General features: G+C 44.1%; 1 protein-coding gene across 3 annotated transcripts in view; it reads left to right on the top strand.

The window, feature by feature from the left end:
* The window catches only part of lrp5 (low density lipoprotein receptor-related protein 5), a 42,687-nt gene that overhangs the window by 21,733 nt on the left and 2,855 nt on the right, over window positions 1-18,099 (top strand). For 2 of the 3 annotated variants that reach the window (XM_028986269.1, XM_028986270.1), the window contains exons 9-21: window positions 8,107-8,323; window positions 9,130-9,419; window positions 9,843-10,069; window positions 10,528-10,712; window positions 10,800-11,123; window positions 12,586-12,782; window positions 13,240-13,457; window positions 14,373-14,563; window positions 14,679-14,888; window positions 15,467-15,592; window positions 16,909-17,145; window positions 17,647-17,760; window positions 17,856-18,095. In XM_028986269.1, coding sequence (XP_028842102.1) covers window positions 8,107-8,323; window positions 9,130-9,419; window positions 9,843-10,069; window positions 10,528-10,712; window positions 10,800-11,123; window positions 12,586-12,782; window positions 13,240-13,457; window positions 14,373-14,563; window positions 14,679-14,888; window positions 15,467-15,592; window positions 16,909-17,145; window positions 17,647-17,760; window positions 17,856-18,095 — 2,776 coding nt within the window. The remainder of the gene's footprint in view (window positions 1-8,106; window positions 8,324-9,129; window positions 9,420-9,842; window positions 10,070-10,527; window positions 10,713-10,799; window positions 11,124-12,585; window positions 12,783-13,239; window positions 13,458-14,372; window positions 14,564-14,678; window positions 14,889-15,466; window positions 15,593-16,908; window positions 17,146-17,646; window positions 17,761-17,855; window positions 18,096-18,099) is intronic. The other variant, XM_028986271.1, reaches the window with a different exon arrangement.

An 18,099-nucleotide genomic window follows, 5' to 3' on the forward strand; every position in this document is an offset into this window, starting at 1 on the left:
TTTCCCCCTTTTTGAGCGAGTTTGACCCCCCAAAAGCCCCGCAACTGGCCCCCCCCCCCCCCCCGCGGCCTTCTGAAGTTGCCGACAGAAACTCCCACAGACTCCGCCCCCCCAGCCCCCACAGGACAGAAGGACAGAAGATAACTCATCAGCCCACCGCCCTTTTCATTCCGTTTAAATGCAGCATCTGCCCCTTCTTGTCCTTTTTTTCTTTCTTTTATTTTATTTGATTCTTTTTAATTCAGTTGTTTTCAGGGCAAAAATTTCCATCACTCTCCACCCTTCCATTGCTCCGGGGTGTGTGTGTGTGTGTGTGTGTGTGTGCGTGTGCGTGCTCTGCCTCTGCACACAGTGTTCCGCCGTGACAATGAAAAGCCATGCAGTTAAAAAGAGGCTTTCACAGCGGGCGGGATCACAGGAGCGGCGAGAGAAAGGGGCGAAAAGGATCAATAATGTTTCCCCTCAAGTCCCCGCTGCCGTAAGCGCTTTTTCAGCCATTCCGACACATTGTGGCCGACGTGATCCGTGAAACTTGATTTGTGCGGGACTTTTATTTATTTATTTACCCCCCCACCCCCCCCCCCCCCCCCCCCCACCCCCCCCCACCCTCGCTCTGAAACATTAGCCATGCAAATGACGGCCTCCTTTGTCTCTGCGTTAGCTACTCATTCAAGGCCTGTCAGAGCCAAGGGGGCCGAGGCGGAGCCAAATAAACTCCTCGCAGAACGGGGATGAAGTTTGAAGTCCGTGACGACTCGGAGGCCAGCTTTTGCTTGTCAAGGGAGAGGGGAACACACACACACACACACACGCCTGTGAGTCTTTGAGTTGTTGATTTAAAAACAAAATAGAATTCTATTGTTGATTTGTTTTAATAGTTTTAAATATAATTTTTCAAGTTCTGAAAATTATCACAGATTGAGTTTAAATATAAGGCATGGGAAGAAAGACAAGCCCCACTCGGTTTTCCCACTCAGGTCATCACAGCCCACAGTAGTCTGGCCAAACAAAAACAAATATAAATATAATTAATATAATTAAACAAATGAAATACACAATTACACAAAAAAGAATTTCATTGGTTAAAACATTTTATTTGTCTCTATTATTCATTCACGTGATATCTGACTTCAGAAATGTTGTTCATATCTAAAGAGATTGTAGAAAAAACACATTGGAGTGGAAACATCTTCTCTTCACCTCAATTTTCTTGGAGATCACTACGTAATACATTCAACGTAATGCAATTAAGGGGCTTTTTTTGTACAGAACAAATAGAATAAAATACATTCTGAACAGCATTGAATTAAAAAAGTAAATAAGTAAATACAGTTTGACAATTTTCAAATCAAAGCTTTTATAAAACCCTTTTGTTTTGTGATTTTTTTAAGAATGATTAATGTCCAAAAATCTTTCCTTTTTTTCTTGCTTTGATGCGAGTGAGGATTGGTGGTGCAACTCTCTTTCCCGTGGGGAATACCAGTCAGTTTTTCCACCTTCTCTGGCCCTGAACGAGCCCTGTATGGCGGAGCTGCCATGGCACGGGCGTGTCCAGAGCGGCGTGGAGAGACGGACCAGAGCCGCTCGCGCCGGGGATGGCGGGATGGGCTTTGGAATGGGGACAGCAGCTTCCAGCTCCTGTTCTGCTGATGTTTTGTGGCTTATTAACATGATCATGCTGCTGCTACCCGTCTGTACCCAGCAGCGCTTTGCGGTGAAGAGTCGCCAGCAGCTGTCGAGATGGCGTCTGCCACGCCACAATGCGTCCCATATGTTCCCGAAAGGAGAGGACCATGCTGCGTCAGAATTTTACAGGGGACGGGATGCAACTGTCTTCTTTCGGCCCGAGCGTTCCTTCGCGTTTCTCCGTGGCCGCTTTCATCTCCCCCTCCCACCTGTGCACTTTACTTTTTTCTCCCCCCGTCTGGCCTGTCGAGTGTTTGCGTGAGACAGAGCCGCGTTCTGGCCGTCCAGACCTCGCTGTTGTAGACAGCTGCGTCAGATTTATTGTGAATGATCGTCTCCAGACTCCAAACCCGCTGCGAGCACATGCTTATGTGAGAGGTGAAACAGGAGAAACTCTTCTGTGTGTGTGTGTCTGTGTTCCTGTTTTCCATCTTTTAGGACCCTGGTGTCCTGAGAACTATGTCTTTTTCATACATCAATAATCAATACATTTTTCCAATGATAATAGTCATAGTGCACAGTGTTCAGCAGATTCACTAGTTCACAAAGCAGAATTCAGAAGTCTGAATTAAAGTAATAATCATGCATGTTTGTCTTGATACTGGGCATGGTCCCAAGATGTCTACTGCAAGGTCACGTTTGTGACGTCCACTGACATGTAAATGGAGGACAAAGGGAAAAGATGTAGGCAGGCGTTTTGACTGAAGAGGGTTTAAATCCTCCAGAACTGAGATCGACTTCTCTGCAGCAGGAGCAGACATCAGTGTGATAACATTAGTCACAGTATTCATGTATTCAAATTGCGAAGGTATCATTCAGTCCTCTGGGTTCTTAAAGTATGAACATCATTAGGAACCAGTTGCATATACGTAAATATGTCAAATAGCTATTGTGTTATGGACCCTAACTTTCTTTGGCTCGTTAGAAAAAGTCTTGAATATGAGGAATTTGGGGCAGTGGTGGCCTAGCGGTTAAGGAAGCGGCCCTGTAATCAGAAGGTTGCCGGTTCGAGTTCCGAGCCGCCAAGGTGCCACTGAGGGGCCATTGAGCAAAGCACCGTCCCCACACACTGCTCCCCGGGCGCCTGTCATGGCTGCCCACTGCTCACTCAGGGTGATGGGTTAAATTCAGGGGGCAAATTTCACTGTGTGCATTGTGTGCTGTGCTGCTGTGTATCATGTGACAATCACTTCACTTTTAGGAAAAAAGACATACACTACCAGTCAATGCCTACAACACCTACTCATTTATAGGTGTAGCATTTCTTGACATTATAGAACAATATTGAAGAGACAGGACAATGAAATAAAACGTGGCGTTATGCAATAAACAAACAAAAAAAGTTGAACATTTGAGTCTCCCCAAGTATGGACGGGATGGCAGCATTTCACACTCTTGTCTTCTCTCCACCACGGTGACTGTTTCCAACAGTCCTGAAGGTTCACGCTGAACACTTTCTTATCATTCACTCATGTTAATCAGCATCTCATGAAGCAGATTTTGATGATGACAATGGTGAACAAATCAGTCATGAAGGTAAAAAGAGGCGACTCTGAAAAAACTGATTCATCAAAAATACTTCATTTTCTCCTGATATAACAAATACTAAATATGTTTCTTGCATTGGATTCTTCAAAATGGCTCCATCTTAGTCTCCATAACTACCAGAGCGCAGGTGCATCCAAACTTTGACTAGCAGCGTAACTATGTGGGAAGTGCACAGGTGAGTAAGTATCAAACAAAGCTAGAGACAGTTCTGGAGTCTGCCAGCAGGGGCACTAGACTAATGTTGCATTCACCTTATCGAGATGATGCAGCAGCCATGTTTACAGCTGCTGGCGCGGTGCATATTAAATTGCGAAGCTCTCATTTCATTGCTCTGCACGTTCAGCACCAGCGGTTTACACTCCTGCAGGATGTTGACATTGGTTTGTTTATGGGTGGCAGCTCAGGCAGGATGGGGGGGGGTGGCATTCACACACATTCCTCTTTCTGTGTGACTCTGGTTACCATGGCAACAAAACAACCCGTAAACCTGCTACCGTATTACCATTTTATCTTCTTTTTCTGTGGCAACACTAATATGAATTTAATATTATGTCAGTATGTTATTTTGTTGAAATGTTACATTTCAGAGAAATGTCTAATATGCATGCAGCTGAAATTACAATACAGCTAATTTGAACTCCCCCGAGTGCTGTAAACCTACAGTACACAGAAAAGTATACCAATAAACACTCACACGTGACTACTTTATTAATTTCTTCTACCTTACAGACCTGGTTTAAAGAATGTCCAGTCCAGGCAGAACCATTTTAAGCACAGTAGTGACAGTAGTATCTGGTTTGGTTGTGTGGTTGTTCATGTAAATATCATATTCTGATTTTACAAACCTTGATCTGCCCTTACCTGGAACCTGGGAATTCTAGAGTTCTTCAAAAGAATCCAGGATACACTTCATATCTTATCCTCAGTTCTGATTGGTGCTAATTAGTGGTGCTTCATTGCCAACACTAATGAAACATAGCCTGTATGGTTTTGGGAATTCTAGCATTTATTATGCATTCTGTATAAATATACATTTATGACATTTACCAGACGCCCTTATCCAGAGCGACTTACAATCAGTAGTGACAGGGACAGACCCCCCCGGAGACACTCAGGGAAGCAATGGTAGTGAGTGGGGTTTGGACCTGGGTCTTCTGGTTCATAGGTGAGTGTGTTACAAACTAGGCTACTACCACCCTATATAAATATAAATTTAAGGGTGCATGCATATAAAATAATTGTGAGTTTTGTATGTATGTAGCCCAAATGCATGTACACACTCACTCTCACACACAGAGAGAGAGAGAGAGAGACACAAACACACACTCACACACCCCAATGCATATAAATAACAAGATCATTACACCCACTGTCAACATAGTTTCTGTTGTCCCCTTATCAGAATGGGGTGATTGATTTGTGGGGGTGTGGCCCCCTTCTGTTTTCTAAGCCCCTGTTCATAGACGTGAAATCACAATTCATCAGAGGTGACGAAAGTTCACACATTCATCGCACAAGTAGAAGCACAGTTCTACTATGCTCTGTGATGGACAAAACTACCGTTGCACTGGATTTAATAACCAACCAATTCTTTAGCATGAAGAAAAGTTACACAAATAACAGATAAAAGAATCTGTATTTACCATTGAGACCAAAACACAGCACCCATGTCTGTTTCCTGGGATATACCAATGGGGTTGTCCTTCCTAGGTGTCCTTCAAAGCATCGTGTGATGAAGTTGGAATGTGCCTTGATGTGTGGATGGCAGTAATGCAAAACAGACCAAAATAGCCCTGTAATAATGGTAATACCCTAAAACTAGAGTAATGTGTACAGATCGTCATGTCAGAAATGCATGCAGTGAAGGTCAAAACTTAAGAGTGTTGGTACTTTGGTGATTGGATGGCGTTATTTGAAACTGTGGAGTTTACGGAAATTATTTGGCAAAGAGGTGAAGTCGAAGCTGCTCCAGAAATGCCCAACTGAGCCGAGTCTAAAGCCCGCGAAGAGTCCGCCAGCTATCTTCAGCACCATGAGTGCCCGTGTGGAAAATGTCAAGCTGTCAGAAGTGTCACCAGTTCCAGTATCCATGCTTGCGTCTTCTGCTGTGGAAACAGCCATGTGACGTCCCTCCGACCCTATTGCAAGTTCTTCGGAGCAGCTGGGCACAGACAGACAGCGATCTCTCCCAGCTGCAGCCGTGTCAGTCAGTCAGTCTGTCTGCTGCACTTTTTTTTTACTTTCATTTACAGTGGCTCTGGGTGACAATTCCAGAGCCATGGATTTTCGATTTTTCCTCCTTTTTTTGCTCTGTTAATACTGTCCATTTACTTTTATTATTGTATGTTTTTTTTTTAAAAAAGTGGTTCATTCTTCAATATAGGTAAAATGACTGACAGAACTGACAAAAAGAAACATTTTCATTGATACCAGCATCCTTTGCTCAGCTCTCTGTGAAGTTTAACCTTTCAAACACTCACTTTGTCAGGTCTTTACAGATATGACACTTCCTCATCTAAGTTAACTAGAATTCTGGATGTTGGGCTGCATGATTGTGGCCAAAATGATAATCCCGATTCCTTTTTATCAGTGTTGTAATCATGATTATTAATCAAGATTTAATCATTAATTTAGGTAAAACAAATTTTTATTGCACTTATTATTTTAAACAAACAAGGCTTTCACATTCTCTCTCTCCCTCTCTCTCTCTCTCTCTCTCTCTCTCTCTCTCTCTATATATATATATATATATATATATATATATATATATATATATATATATATATATATATGAGAGAGAGAGAGAGGGGGGGGGGGGGGGGGGGGGGGGGGTTGGCGCAGGTCCAAACAGAGGCATTTTGTATAGATTTGTCAAGATCTGTAGACAATGAACTAATTGCAATATTTAAAGGCTTCAGAACAGAAGATGTATCATTCCTATGGGGTTGGGCTGGGGAAACATACTTGTGAAATGTAATGCATTGATTCTTCGTTCGCTCGATATGAGAACCGTGGCGGTGCAAGACTTCAGCATTTTTGCTCCTATACTTCGAGAAACATGATTGAACGAGCTTGAAATTCCATCCAAATATGATGCCGGTATTGATGCATGATGAGGCTGAATGCGTCTAGTGTATATATATCTATGGTGTATATATCTATTAGGGTTGAAAACTTTTTCAACCCCAAATGAGGGACCATCTCACTCTGTCACAATTTCAGGTTGCCATTCAGTCTATGCATTTGTTCACCCCCTGGTGGTTGGTTATTGAAATGTAAAAATTACCAACGATCATGTTAATTTAATTTTGGCAGCCAAAATCGTGATTAAAATTTGATTAATTGTGCAGCCCTAGCTGGATGTGCCATAGTCTGCTGTTACACACTCATTACTTAGGCTACACCCAATGCATAAGGGTTTAATATCAATTATTTATTAAAGGCTAACGGGTTTGAAATACCCCTCTTTACAGAACTAAAAGCAGCATGGGAGCAGGACCTGGGGACACTTGGAAATTATTAATGCTACATACTTCAGCGCCCCTTATTGTTTATTGTTAAATTGTCACATATTTATCCATCTACATTGTTACTCTCACATACTTATATGTCTATATTGTATTTGTTTCATTGAACAATAAAAACATGTTGGATCAAAATCCAAGAAAAGGGCAGTTCCACTTGAAGTGAATATGTGGCGTCCCAGTTTCTGGCTCATATATGAAGTCACTGGTAAAGGAAGTAGTTAAGAAGTGAGTAGTGTTAGGAAGTGAAATTGCCAGAACGCGGGAGAACAGAAGCACCCCACCACCGCCCACCATACAGGAAGCAGTGTAGGTTGGGTGGACGGTCGTGCAGGAAGTCTTTGCTTTAAGTGCCCCTCCACACAAAACAATACAGCTCATGAATCCAGCCTCTCGCCTCATACATGAAATCATCATCATCATCATCAGTTGCTGCAGCAATGGGCTTTTCTGTACAGGTGACCTAATGCGCCCCACAGGGCTTTTGTAATGGGAGAACTGGTCTGTGACGAGCTAATGTTCGCGGCATTTGTATTTGCAGAAGTAGCAGGAGACCGAGCGAACGAGTGGAGAGTAAGATGGCTACCCCATCAGTCCTCTTGTAAAAAAAAAAATGCCATGCTTGACATTCAAATATTTACTGCAGCAATCACCAGTGCACCACCAGAAACTTCTCTGCTATTTCCAGAAGCAGATTTTCCTGTTATAGTAAAGCGTGGATCAGACCGAAAGACGGTAATTACAGCCTGTACAGAAACCGAAAACGTTCTTCTCTCTCTTGCTGCCCTCGCCGGCGTCCTTGCTGCTGTTGTTGGCACCACTCCCTGAATCACTTTACACTGGAATCCTTGTGACTGGAATTCTGTATGGCCACTGCAGTGTGGATCGTCCGAGTATCGTCTGATCTCAGTAACTGCATCTCAGGACCACGATCCACCAGGATGGGTGAAGACAATCATCACTGACCACAACCTTATAAATCTATTTTCACAAAGTCACATGACCAGCTGCTGCTGAATGGTGTTGCTTTGGGATTTTAATGGAGGGTTATAATTTCCGTGGCCTCAACTGGATTGTTTATGCTGATGCCATTATCCTCACATAAATCCAGGTCATATTCTCTTTAGTTTCTAGTAATGAACTGTTGTCTGTCATTCTATCTGAAATGCGTTGTGTATTGACAGCTGTACATGTAGCTGGTTGTATGCCTGAAAAAAGAAACATGAAACATAATCGCTCCAGCAACCTATTAATGTTACGTTACCGGTTCAACGTAATTATTGCGTTTCAGCTCAAACCCCAATGAAAGGCTTTCGATGGGTAACTGCAGCCAAACCTTCTGTTCCAGGTGATCAACGTGGATGGCACCAACCGCGTGACCCTGCTGGAGGATAAGCTGCCGCATATTTTCGGCTTCACTCTCCTGGGGGACCACATCTACTGGACGGACTGGCAGCGGCGCAGCATCGAGCGTGTGCACAAGACCGAGGCGGTGCGCGAGATCATTATTGACCAGCTGCCTGATCTCATGGGGCTCAAGGCCACTAAAGTGACTGAGACATACGGTAAGATGTAAACGAAAAGCATGGACGACGAAGACGCCTGGTCCTCTGTCAGGACCTCATACAGGACACTGTGGTCTGCTTTAGGCCCTTTTGGCCATTAGGCTATTTCTCTTGTGAGTTTTGATACTCTCTGGGGAGAGTATGGATTTGCGGGCGTGGCTGTTAACCCATTGAAGGTGATGATATCCAGACTACATGCATTTGGATGTGTCAATTATTACGGGAAGGAATGGAAATGAAAAAAAAACACATTCTTTTATCTTTCTGGCAGTTTCATGACCAAAACCAAATCTGTTGTATTTATTTATTCTTCTTGTCAGGATGGCAGGACAGAGCTGGAAAAACAGAATGCATTTACACATCGTAATGGATCCAGGACAGGGTACACAAACACACTGCGACTATATTTATACAAGGAACACCAGGGGTACACAACCGGGAATGAGTGTGACATCATGAAACAATATGAAACTCCGGACCAGAACACGGATGACCTGATGACCCGACAGGGTGCTCCAGTTCCGTATTCCATTCCAGAGTTAGGTGTTCATTGCGCGACATTAAGTGTATAAATGTTAGATGCAACTTGTTGCTTGAATAGGGCAGAGCAAGGCCAGTTATAGCGCTAACACAATAAAGGTTAAAAAGGAATTAAACTGGATGCCAGTGTAGAGAATACAGGACAGGCGTGATGTGGTTACACGTCCGGGTGTTGGTCAGCAGACCGGCGGCAGCGTTCTAGACGATTTAGTCGAAGTCGAAGCTGCCAGAAACTTGCTTTAACACATCCCCCATCTTCTGGGCAGGTACGAATGGCTGTGCGGAGGCTAATGGAGGATGTAGCCACCTCTGCTTCCACCGGCCGCAGGGCCTACGCTGTGCCTGCCCCATGGGGCTGGAGCTGCTGAGCGACCTGCGCACCTGCGTGGTGCCCGAGGCCTTCCTGCTGTTCACCAACCGGGCCGACATCCGCAGCATCTCCCTGGGCACTAACAGCAACGACGTGCCCATCCCCCTCACCGGGGTAAAGGAGGCGTCGGCCCTGGACTTCGATGTGTCTGAGAACCGCATCTACTGGACCGATGTCAGCACAAAGGTACACTGCGTCCACCTGGGCATCCGTCCAACGGGCATCGTGATTTCAGCCAAATAAGCATCGCAATACTTATACACTCTCTGGCCACTTTATTAGGTGCACAATGTGGTAATGAGTTTGACCACAAAGACTGGCAATTTTTTCTGTAAACCCTACAGATGGTTGTGTGTGAAAATCCCCCCCATCAACAACCATGCAACTTTTAAAGTCACTTTTGTCCCCTTTTGAAGTGAATGTGAAGTGATTGTCATTGTGGGGGGGGGGCTTCATTAGCCGCTTTAAACATGCATACACAGTTGAAAACAATCAAGAATCAAGGAAACATAGGATGAACACAAATCTCCGGTCCGGACCCAGAGTTTCCCATTTCAGACTGGATCCAGACACATGATCATTTTTTTTTTATGAATTCTCTCCTGTCAGACCATCAGCAGGGCCTTCCTGAATGGCTCCTCAGTGGAGCACGTTATCGAGTTTGGTCTGGACTACCCTGAGGGTATGGCTGTGGATTGGATGGGCCATAATGTCTACTGGGCTGACACTGGCACCAACCGCATTGAGGTGGCCCGCCTTGATGGCCAATACCGGCAGGTCCTGATATGCAAGGACCTGGACAACCCTCGCTCGCTCGCCTTGGACCCAGCAAAGGGGTGAGTGGGTTTAGGGGTGGCCAGTGCTTGCATGGCAATTTGCTATAGGATCTGTAATCTGATTATGCTACCATAATTTACCATAGTTAATTTTTAGTTTAATCCCATTAAAGATGAAACAGGATTTATATTTACATGCACAGCATTTATCACACACCCTTATCCAGAGCGACTTACAGTCAGTGGTCACAGGGACAGTTCCCCTGGAGACACTCAGGGTTAAGTGTCTTGTTCAATAACTGGGGTTTGAACCTGTGACTTTCTGGTCTTCTGGTTCATAGACGAGTGTCTAAATCACTAGGCTTCTACTGCCACACATAATGTATATGGTTTCCTATGCATCAGTTCTTTCTAACAACTGAATTACTATATGCACACACATGTCATTTAGAAATGTGATGGTGTCATTGTGTAGATTTGGGACATTGAGCTGATTTGGGACACGGTCTTGCATGCAGGTATATGTACTGGACCGAGTGGGGTGGACGCCCTCGTATTGCGAGGGCGCATATGGACGGCAGCAACATCAAGACACTGGTGGACAAGGTAGGACGCGCCAATGGCCTCACCATCGACTATCTTGATCAGAGGATCTACTGGACCGACCTGGACACCTGTATGATCGAATCCACTAACATGCAAGGTACGCCAGCACTTTTGTGAAAACGTTGTAATAGCCATGTCATAATTTGCGGATATAAGAAAAGCTCCTTTGCTGTTCCGCCTCCAGGCCAGCAGAGGGAGATAGTGGCTGATGACCTGCCCCACCCATTTGGCCTAACACAGTACAGCGACTTCATTTACTGGACGGACTGGAACCTGCGGAGCATTGAGCGAGCCGACAAGCGCAGCGGCCTGAACCGCACGCTGGTTCAGGGACAGCTGGAGTACGTGATGGACATCCTGGTCTTCCATTCGTCAAGGCAGGATGGCTCGAACGAATGTTCCCAGGGTAACGGCCAGTGCGCCCACCTCTGCCTGGCTTCACCCTCCGGCTACCAGTGCCGCTGCGCATCGCACTACACGCTGGACGCCAACGGACGCAACTGCACCTGTAAGTGCTGGGGCTGGAGTGGAGGGAAAAATTCATTCACTGGTTCTAATCTGGTCTTAAATATACAGGCTCGGGTTATTATTGTATCCATTGGGGCTATATGATTTGACAAAAAAGGTCATATTGTGATTATTCGGGTCACTTTTGCTATATGTTATTGCGATATGATAAATAAATTATGTCATGATATTTCTGAATTAGGGTTCGGGTTCTCAATTTGAAACAATAATCAAAGCAAGCAAAAACAGGTAGAAATTTCATGTTTTTCAAAAATGTTTACAGAATTAAATTAAAAAACATCTTTGCATTACTGAATCTCAATAGTAATGTTCAAAATTATAAACGGAACAATAAACAAGAATATACACGTTAACAAAAGAACTAGTTGAATTAGTTTTGTCCTAATTTTCTATGAATATGTCCTTATTTTAAATCACCTGAACCTCTGAATCTGGATTTGTTTTCTAAAAAGTTCCACCTGTAGCCAATTTTGTTGCCAAAAAAAAAGCACATCCACTGCGATGTAGCACCTTTAATTCTCCACATCTTACACGGTACCTCTCTCTCTGATCTGTGCCTGCAGAGGCACCACAAAAACGCCTCTCACAGTTTGGAATTGATTTCATGCCACACACAAATTCCTTTTAACCCCTACCAAATAGCGGGAGCAATCGCTCCTGTTTTAATAACTCCGGCACAGATGAGCAGAAAAACAACAAGAGGCTCAATTATATAATGATTTTAGAAGGGTTTGAAATGAAAAGGATTGAGCTTTCACCTAATCAGCGCATTTGACTTGAATTATTGATAGGGCACGAGATACACGTCTCGAGTAAGAACAGGCCTCGCCGTTTCCACTTCTTTCAACTTTGCCGGTGTATTGAGCGATTTCTTTTCTTTTCTTTTTTTTACCGATGGGCTTCCAAACTGAACTGAGACGGGCCGATCATCTTTTTATTATTGGAGCAGAAAATAGGCCAATTGTTCTCCAGAGTATGAGTTTTTGTTCAAGCTTTTTTCCAGTTACATTATTGACTGACATCAAGGTTACTGCTGGATTAATATTGCAGCACCAAAATCTGTCCTGCTTTACACAGTACAGCTCCAAATTGGTGAAAAATGGGACCCCTGGTGGTCAGACATATTACCAGGCGTCCACCTGAGGGGTCTTCAGTTGAACCTAGTGAATCTGTCGTTTGTATAACAGATCAAGTTGTTTTGGGGTCCCAGAACCCTGGTTATCAGTAATGATAATTGTATTATTGCAGGAAGGCCTTGATTGTGCAGATCACAATCTCAAATCCATCAGTTTTAGGATAGCAAATCCTCGAAATGATTAAACTGCATTTATTTCCAAGAACAAGGACCTAACAAAATCTGTAAACGTGCATTTTTCTGAAATAGCACCCTGTGCTGATTGGTTGGTTGAAATAAGGTCTTAATGATTTCCTATGTTCTCCAGCTCCTTCCAGCTTCCTGCTGTTCAGCCAGAAGAGCTCCATCAGCCGCATGGTGCTGGGGGAGCAGAGCCCCGACATCATCCTCCCCATCCACATCCAGCGCACAGTCCGCGCCATCAGCTACGACTCACTTGATCACTTTGTGTACTGGGTGGATGGACGTGGCAACATCCGTAGGGCACGGGATGACGGAACTCAGGTAGAGAATACATTTTTTGATTTTTGTGCACCAAGTGATTTACAGACATATGGATTCAGGACAAAACGTCATAGGGGATGTCGCCGCCCTTTCACTCCATGTCTGATTGCTTTGGGTGACTAACCACTGGATCTTTGCACAATCTCTGCTCTTTTTACTTTTACTTTACTTTTTTTTTTATCTTATACATTGTCTTTCACTCATTTGCACACCTTCACCCTACCTGTTACACATATTTTATGTTAAAGACGTAAAAGTGTAATATATGGTAATGTTTGCAATATTTACATGTTGGTCTTCATTGTATAATTGCAACTTTTGCAATACTGTGGTCTGTAGCAGTCACAAAAAGCATTTCACTGCATATCATACCGTGTATGACTATGTATGTGACAAATAAAATTTGAATTTGAATAATTCACTCGCATCATCTAATCTTCTCCTCCTTTTCCTGCAGTCGTTTTCAGTGGTGTCCGTGGCTCCCAGCTCCCTCCAGCCGTCCACAGACAAGCAGCCCCATGACCTGAGTCTGGACCCCTTCAGCCGCACCGTCTACTGGACCTGCGAGACAAGCAACACCATCAACATCCAGCGCATGGACGGCCGCGCTGTGGGCGTGGTGCTCCGGGACGACGTGAACAAGCCCCGCGCCATTGTGGTCAACGCTGAGAAAGGGTGAGCGGGCGGAGCACCTGCGCCCCAGCTGCAGGGAGTACTGCTCCCGCCACTGCGGGCTTTCAGGGGCGTTGCGTGGTAGAGGGAGCTTCTCCATCTGGCCTGCACATGTCCTGCGCCACTTCTTGCCGGTGGTCAGTTGTGGTCAGGGCTTGGCCGCCCGCTCTGTAATTGTGTGCGCGCCCATTGTTAGTTGGCCTGCGTTCCGTGTGAGTTTCTATTTCCAGCTTCTTTACATTGGGTGTGTCGTGGAAAGCTAAAAATGCAGAGAAAGGATACGTTGAATACGTCCAGTTGGAGGCTGATCAAGCTCTTGCCGTGATCAGACTTTAGTATTTTATTGCCAGTTGGCAGATCCTCTGCATTACATTGGCTGCCGGTGTCTGATTGTTGTCAGAACAGAAATAGACGGCACAGATGGTGCGGTGGTGAAATTAATTTTCTCAACCCATGAAAGACGTACATATCAAAATTTTCCTTAGCAGAAATATGACTGTTTGCCTGAACAAACCGCGGCAATACATGTTTGAAATCAGTAAATTAGAAGATGTGGGATATCTTTGCCAGGGTGTGGTGGTCGCGGCATTATTAGAGTGCATCTGAGGATGGTAGGTAAGATTACCACTAGGGGTGTAAAGTCTAGTCCACATAAAATATACCGTGGGTTATATTAGGCATCACGTGATGTTATGGGTGTTTTGTCCGAAATCTATGTTGCCAGATTGTGCACATCTCCAACAAATAAGAAATTAGATATTTGTATCTTGTCTGTATTTTATGTATGTTAAGTATGTAACAGTGTAGGTTAAATGCTGAATTAAATATTGATTAAAACTTTTTTGTTGTTGTTGTCAGGGGGATGTGATAGCTTTAATAAATGCTTACATTTCTGTTTTCCACGATCAACATCCACAGGTACATGTATTTCACCACAGTGCAGGATCGTTCAGCCAAAATTGAGGGCGCATCTCTGGATGGGACTGAGAGGGAGTCCCTTTTCACCACCAGCCTCATCCGGCCAGTAGCCCTGGCACTGGACAACAAGCTTGGCAAGCTGTTCTGGGTGGACACAGACTTGAAGCGGATTGAGAGCAGCGACCTCTCAGGTAACATTCTTCTTTTCTCCAATCTGATATATACGTGAACTAGACAGGAAGACTGGGTCTGTTGTGGGAGTACGACGTGCTCGCGGTCTGAAATGTGGTGCGACTGCCCCTCTAGGAGCCAATCGGATTGTCCTTCAGGACTCCAACATTCTGCAGCCCATGGGCCTGACAGTACTGGGAGAGCACTTGTACTGGATTGACAGACAGCTACAGATGATCGAGCAGGTGGACAAGCTGACAGGAGAGAAGCGGACGCGCATCCAGGGCCGTATCACCTACCTGACCAGCATCTACGCGGTGGAAAACATTGAGCCGGAGGAGTTTGGTACAGTCCAACTTTTGAGTTAGGACATTTATCGGGACTCACAGATGAGTGTATATGTAATGTTTACATTTATACATTATATACGTTATACTTTATACATTATTATTATTGTTTTGTATCATTATTAGCATGTGTGTGGCTACATTTTCACTCAAAATAGCAGTTCATGATCTACATCTCATCTGCAGGTCCTGAAAAATGTCCATTAATTTTATTAGACTCGTTTGCCAGACTCTTTTGCTAGGATTGCTGCCAGAATAATGCAATTTTAGATCCTAAAGTAACTGAAATAGTGACATTAGTTGATGTGGGTATGATTAGCAGTTGCAGCCTACTTGCACTAGGGGTAGAGCTGAATATGATATTCATAATAAAAGTTCATTTTTACATCCTTTTCCTTATTATAATTATGTGTGTTGTAACTATACAGTATGAGATGCAGCAACAGTAAACAGTAAAGCTAAATGTAGTGTAGAGTGGTTAACTTGTCAGACCTGTGATCCTGCGTGTTAAACAGGGAATAACAAGGTAATTTGGGATGCCTGTTCAATTCATTCATTTTGTCTTTTTTTATGCAGCTGCTCACCCTTGTTCTCATGACAATGGTGGCTGCTCCCACATCTGCATTGCCAAAGGCGACGGGACACCTCGCTGCTCGTGCCCCATGCACCTTGTGCTGCTTCAGAATCTCCTGACCTGTGGAGGTTTGTCATTGTCCTGATTCTCTTTCTCTGTGTGCTCAAGGCGACCTTGGCGTTTCGGGATTTGAACCAGAAACCTTTCGGCTATGAAACTGCTTCCTTACTCACTAGGCCACACCTGCCTTGTAAAGCTAGTAATGAGAGATATGTTACCCACTTCATGCTGCATCAATATGTAATACAGAAATAGACATGTGGCAGTGGTAGCCTAGCGGTTAAGGAAGTGGCCGGTTCGAATCCCGATCTGGCAAGGTGCCACTGTGGTGCCCACTGCTCACTAAGGGTGATGGGTTAAATGCAGAGGACACATTTCACCGTGTGCACCGTGTGCTGCTGTGTATCGCAATGACAATCACTTTACTTCTACAGAAATCACATTAGACAAGACTTTTATTGAGTTTTATTGATCCTTTTCGTTTCAAAGACAGATGAATTGTGATACCATTTATTTATCATGCCACAATCAAAGGTGGACAGTACCAAAGCAAATGTCATTTTTTCCCATGTATCTGTACGTTACTAGAGGATTTCCATTTGGGGAGACCTCACTACATTTCAAATTCAAATGGCTACTTTTTATTCCACTTTATTATGCAGTTTTTATATGGTGGTATAACTGTTCCACTCTTTCGGTGGGACCTTTTTAATCAAAAAGTAGAACTTATTTTCCAGAAACAGCTCATTTTTATTTTTCTTATTCTCTTACTGATTGGATAAGCATATTTATTATAAAACATGCATATGTCCATGTGGAGCTCCTCCTCCTCAGTGCAACAGCGTGTAGACATGGTGGTCATTGATATGATACTGATATTATCATTTCTCCCATATGTAATATAAACCATATTAACAGTTCATTTCCACTATTAAAATCTGACGGTCATAAAGATGGCCAGTGAAACAAAATGCAGCAAGCATTTTGTAACCCTCCTCTCATGCTCAGTGCAGCAGGCAAAGCTTTACGTTTAGCAGGTAAACACTTGTGAGTCTTTCTTCTGAATTTACACCAGTTCCTAATATGGTAATTCTGACTTGGTCAGGTTTGCAACTCTGCTTTGACTCTTTACCCTTTATTCAATATCTTTGACCATTCCGTTAAAAGATTGTTGTGCCAAGAGTTGCCAAGTCCTTTCACCCAAAATATCTGCTTAATCAAGAACCCTGTTACAAACATTATAAAAGGACATTAAAACCACAATAAATCAAATTGCTTTTTGATCATTTTTGTACTTGAACTCAAGTGGCATTTCATGTATAATTTTACTTGCACTGGACTGTGTTTACATGTCCTGACCAGGGTCTCATTTCCTCCTTTCCAGAACCACCCACCTGCTCCACAGACCAGTTTACCTGTGCCACCGGGGACATTGACTGCATTCCCATGGCATGGCGCTGCGATGGCTTTGCTGAGTGCGAGGATAACAGTGACGAGGAGAACTGCCCCGTCTGCTCTGCCCTGCAGTTCCAGTGCGACAAGGGCCAGTGCATCAGCGCCCAGCTGCGCTGCAACGGCGAGCCCGACTGCGCAGACAACTCAGACGAGCAGGACTGCGAGAGTATGTCCTCCACCCACACCAACCAGCAGACAACAACACTGCCCACACGGTCCATCTGTACTGAGCATGCACACGTTCTGCAGTTCTCAAATACATTCATATCAACAAATACAGTAACCATGCATCTGCTAATAGAAAACATTCATAGTACGAGACCAAAATGGACTTGCTAAGCTGTCAAGATGATCACACACTTGTGTTCATTTTGAGCATACTGTAAACCTCCAATGTCCCTGATGCAAATGACCCTGTAAGGGTAACACACACATGCAGATTGAGCAATGGTCTGCATGTCAATGTAGATTGACATCTTTCAACGTTGGTGTGTAAACAGGATTGCCAGGATTACAGCATTTGTGGTACTTTGGACAAAAATACTGTTCAGATGCCTTTATTTAGCCATTTAATATTCATCACAATTATAAAGATCCTAATCACTTAATATTATTAATATAGTATTATTTTATATACATATTAACTAAAGTGCTTGTCTTTCCCCAGCCATCTGCCTGCCTGACCAGTTCCGCTGCAGCAATAACCAGTGTATCATGAAGAGACAGCACTGCGACTCCTACACTGACTGCACCGACAACTCAGATGAGCTGTACTGTGGTGGTGAGTAACAAACACAAATTAAAATAGTATTCATTTACAGGAAGTAAGCAGCACCTCTGACTGGGAACCGGCACTCAAATCATGTTTCCCAACAGAAATTCCTCCACCCCAGGACCACATCCCTGCTCCCCCGAGCACCATCGGCCCTGTCATCGGCATCATCCTGTCTGTCTTTGTGATGGGTGGCATGTACTTTGTGTGCCAACGTGTGGTCTGCCGCTGTTATAAAGGCCACAATGGCGCCTTCCCACATGAGTACATCAGTGGCACACCTCATGTGCCGCTCAACTTCATCGCCCCCAGCAACTCGCAGCATGGCACCTTCACAGGTAAAGGTCA

The sequence above is a fragment of the Denticeps clupeoides genome, chromosome 7 (assembly GCF_900700375.1).
Source record: "Denticeps clupeoides chromosome 7, fDenClu1.1, whole genome shotgun sequence".
In the NCBI taxonomy this organism is placed as follows: domain Eukaryota; kingdom Metazoa; phylum Chordata; class Actinopteri; order Clupeiformes; family Denticipitidae; genus Denticeps; species Denticeps clupeoides.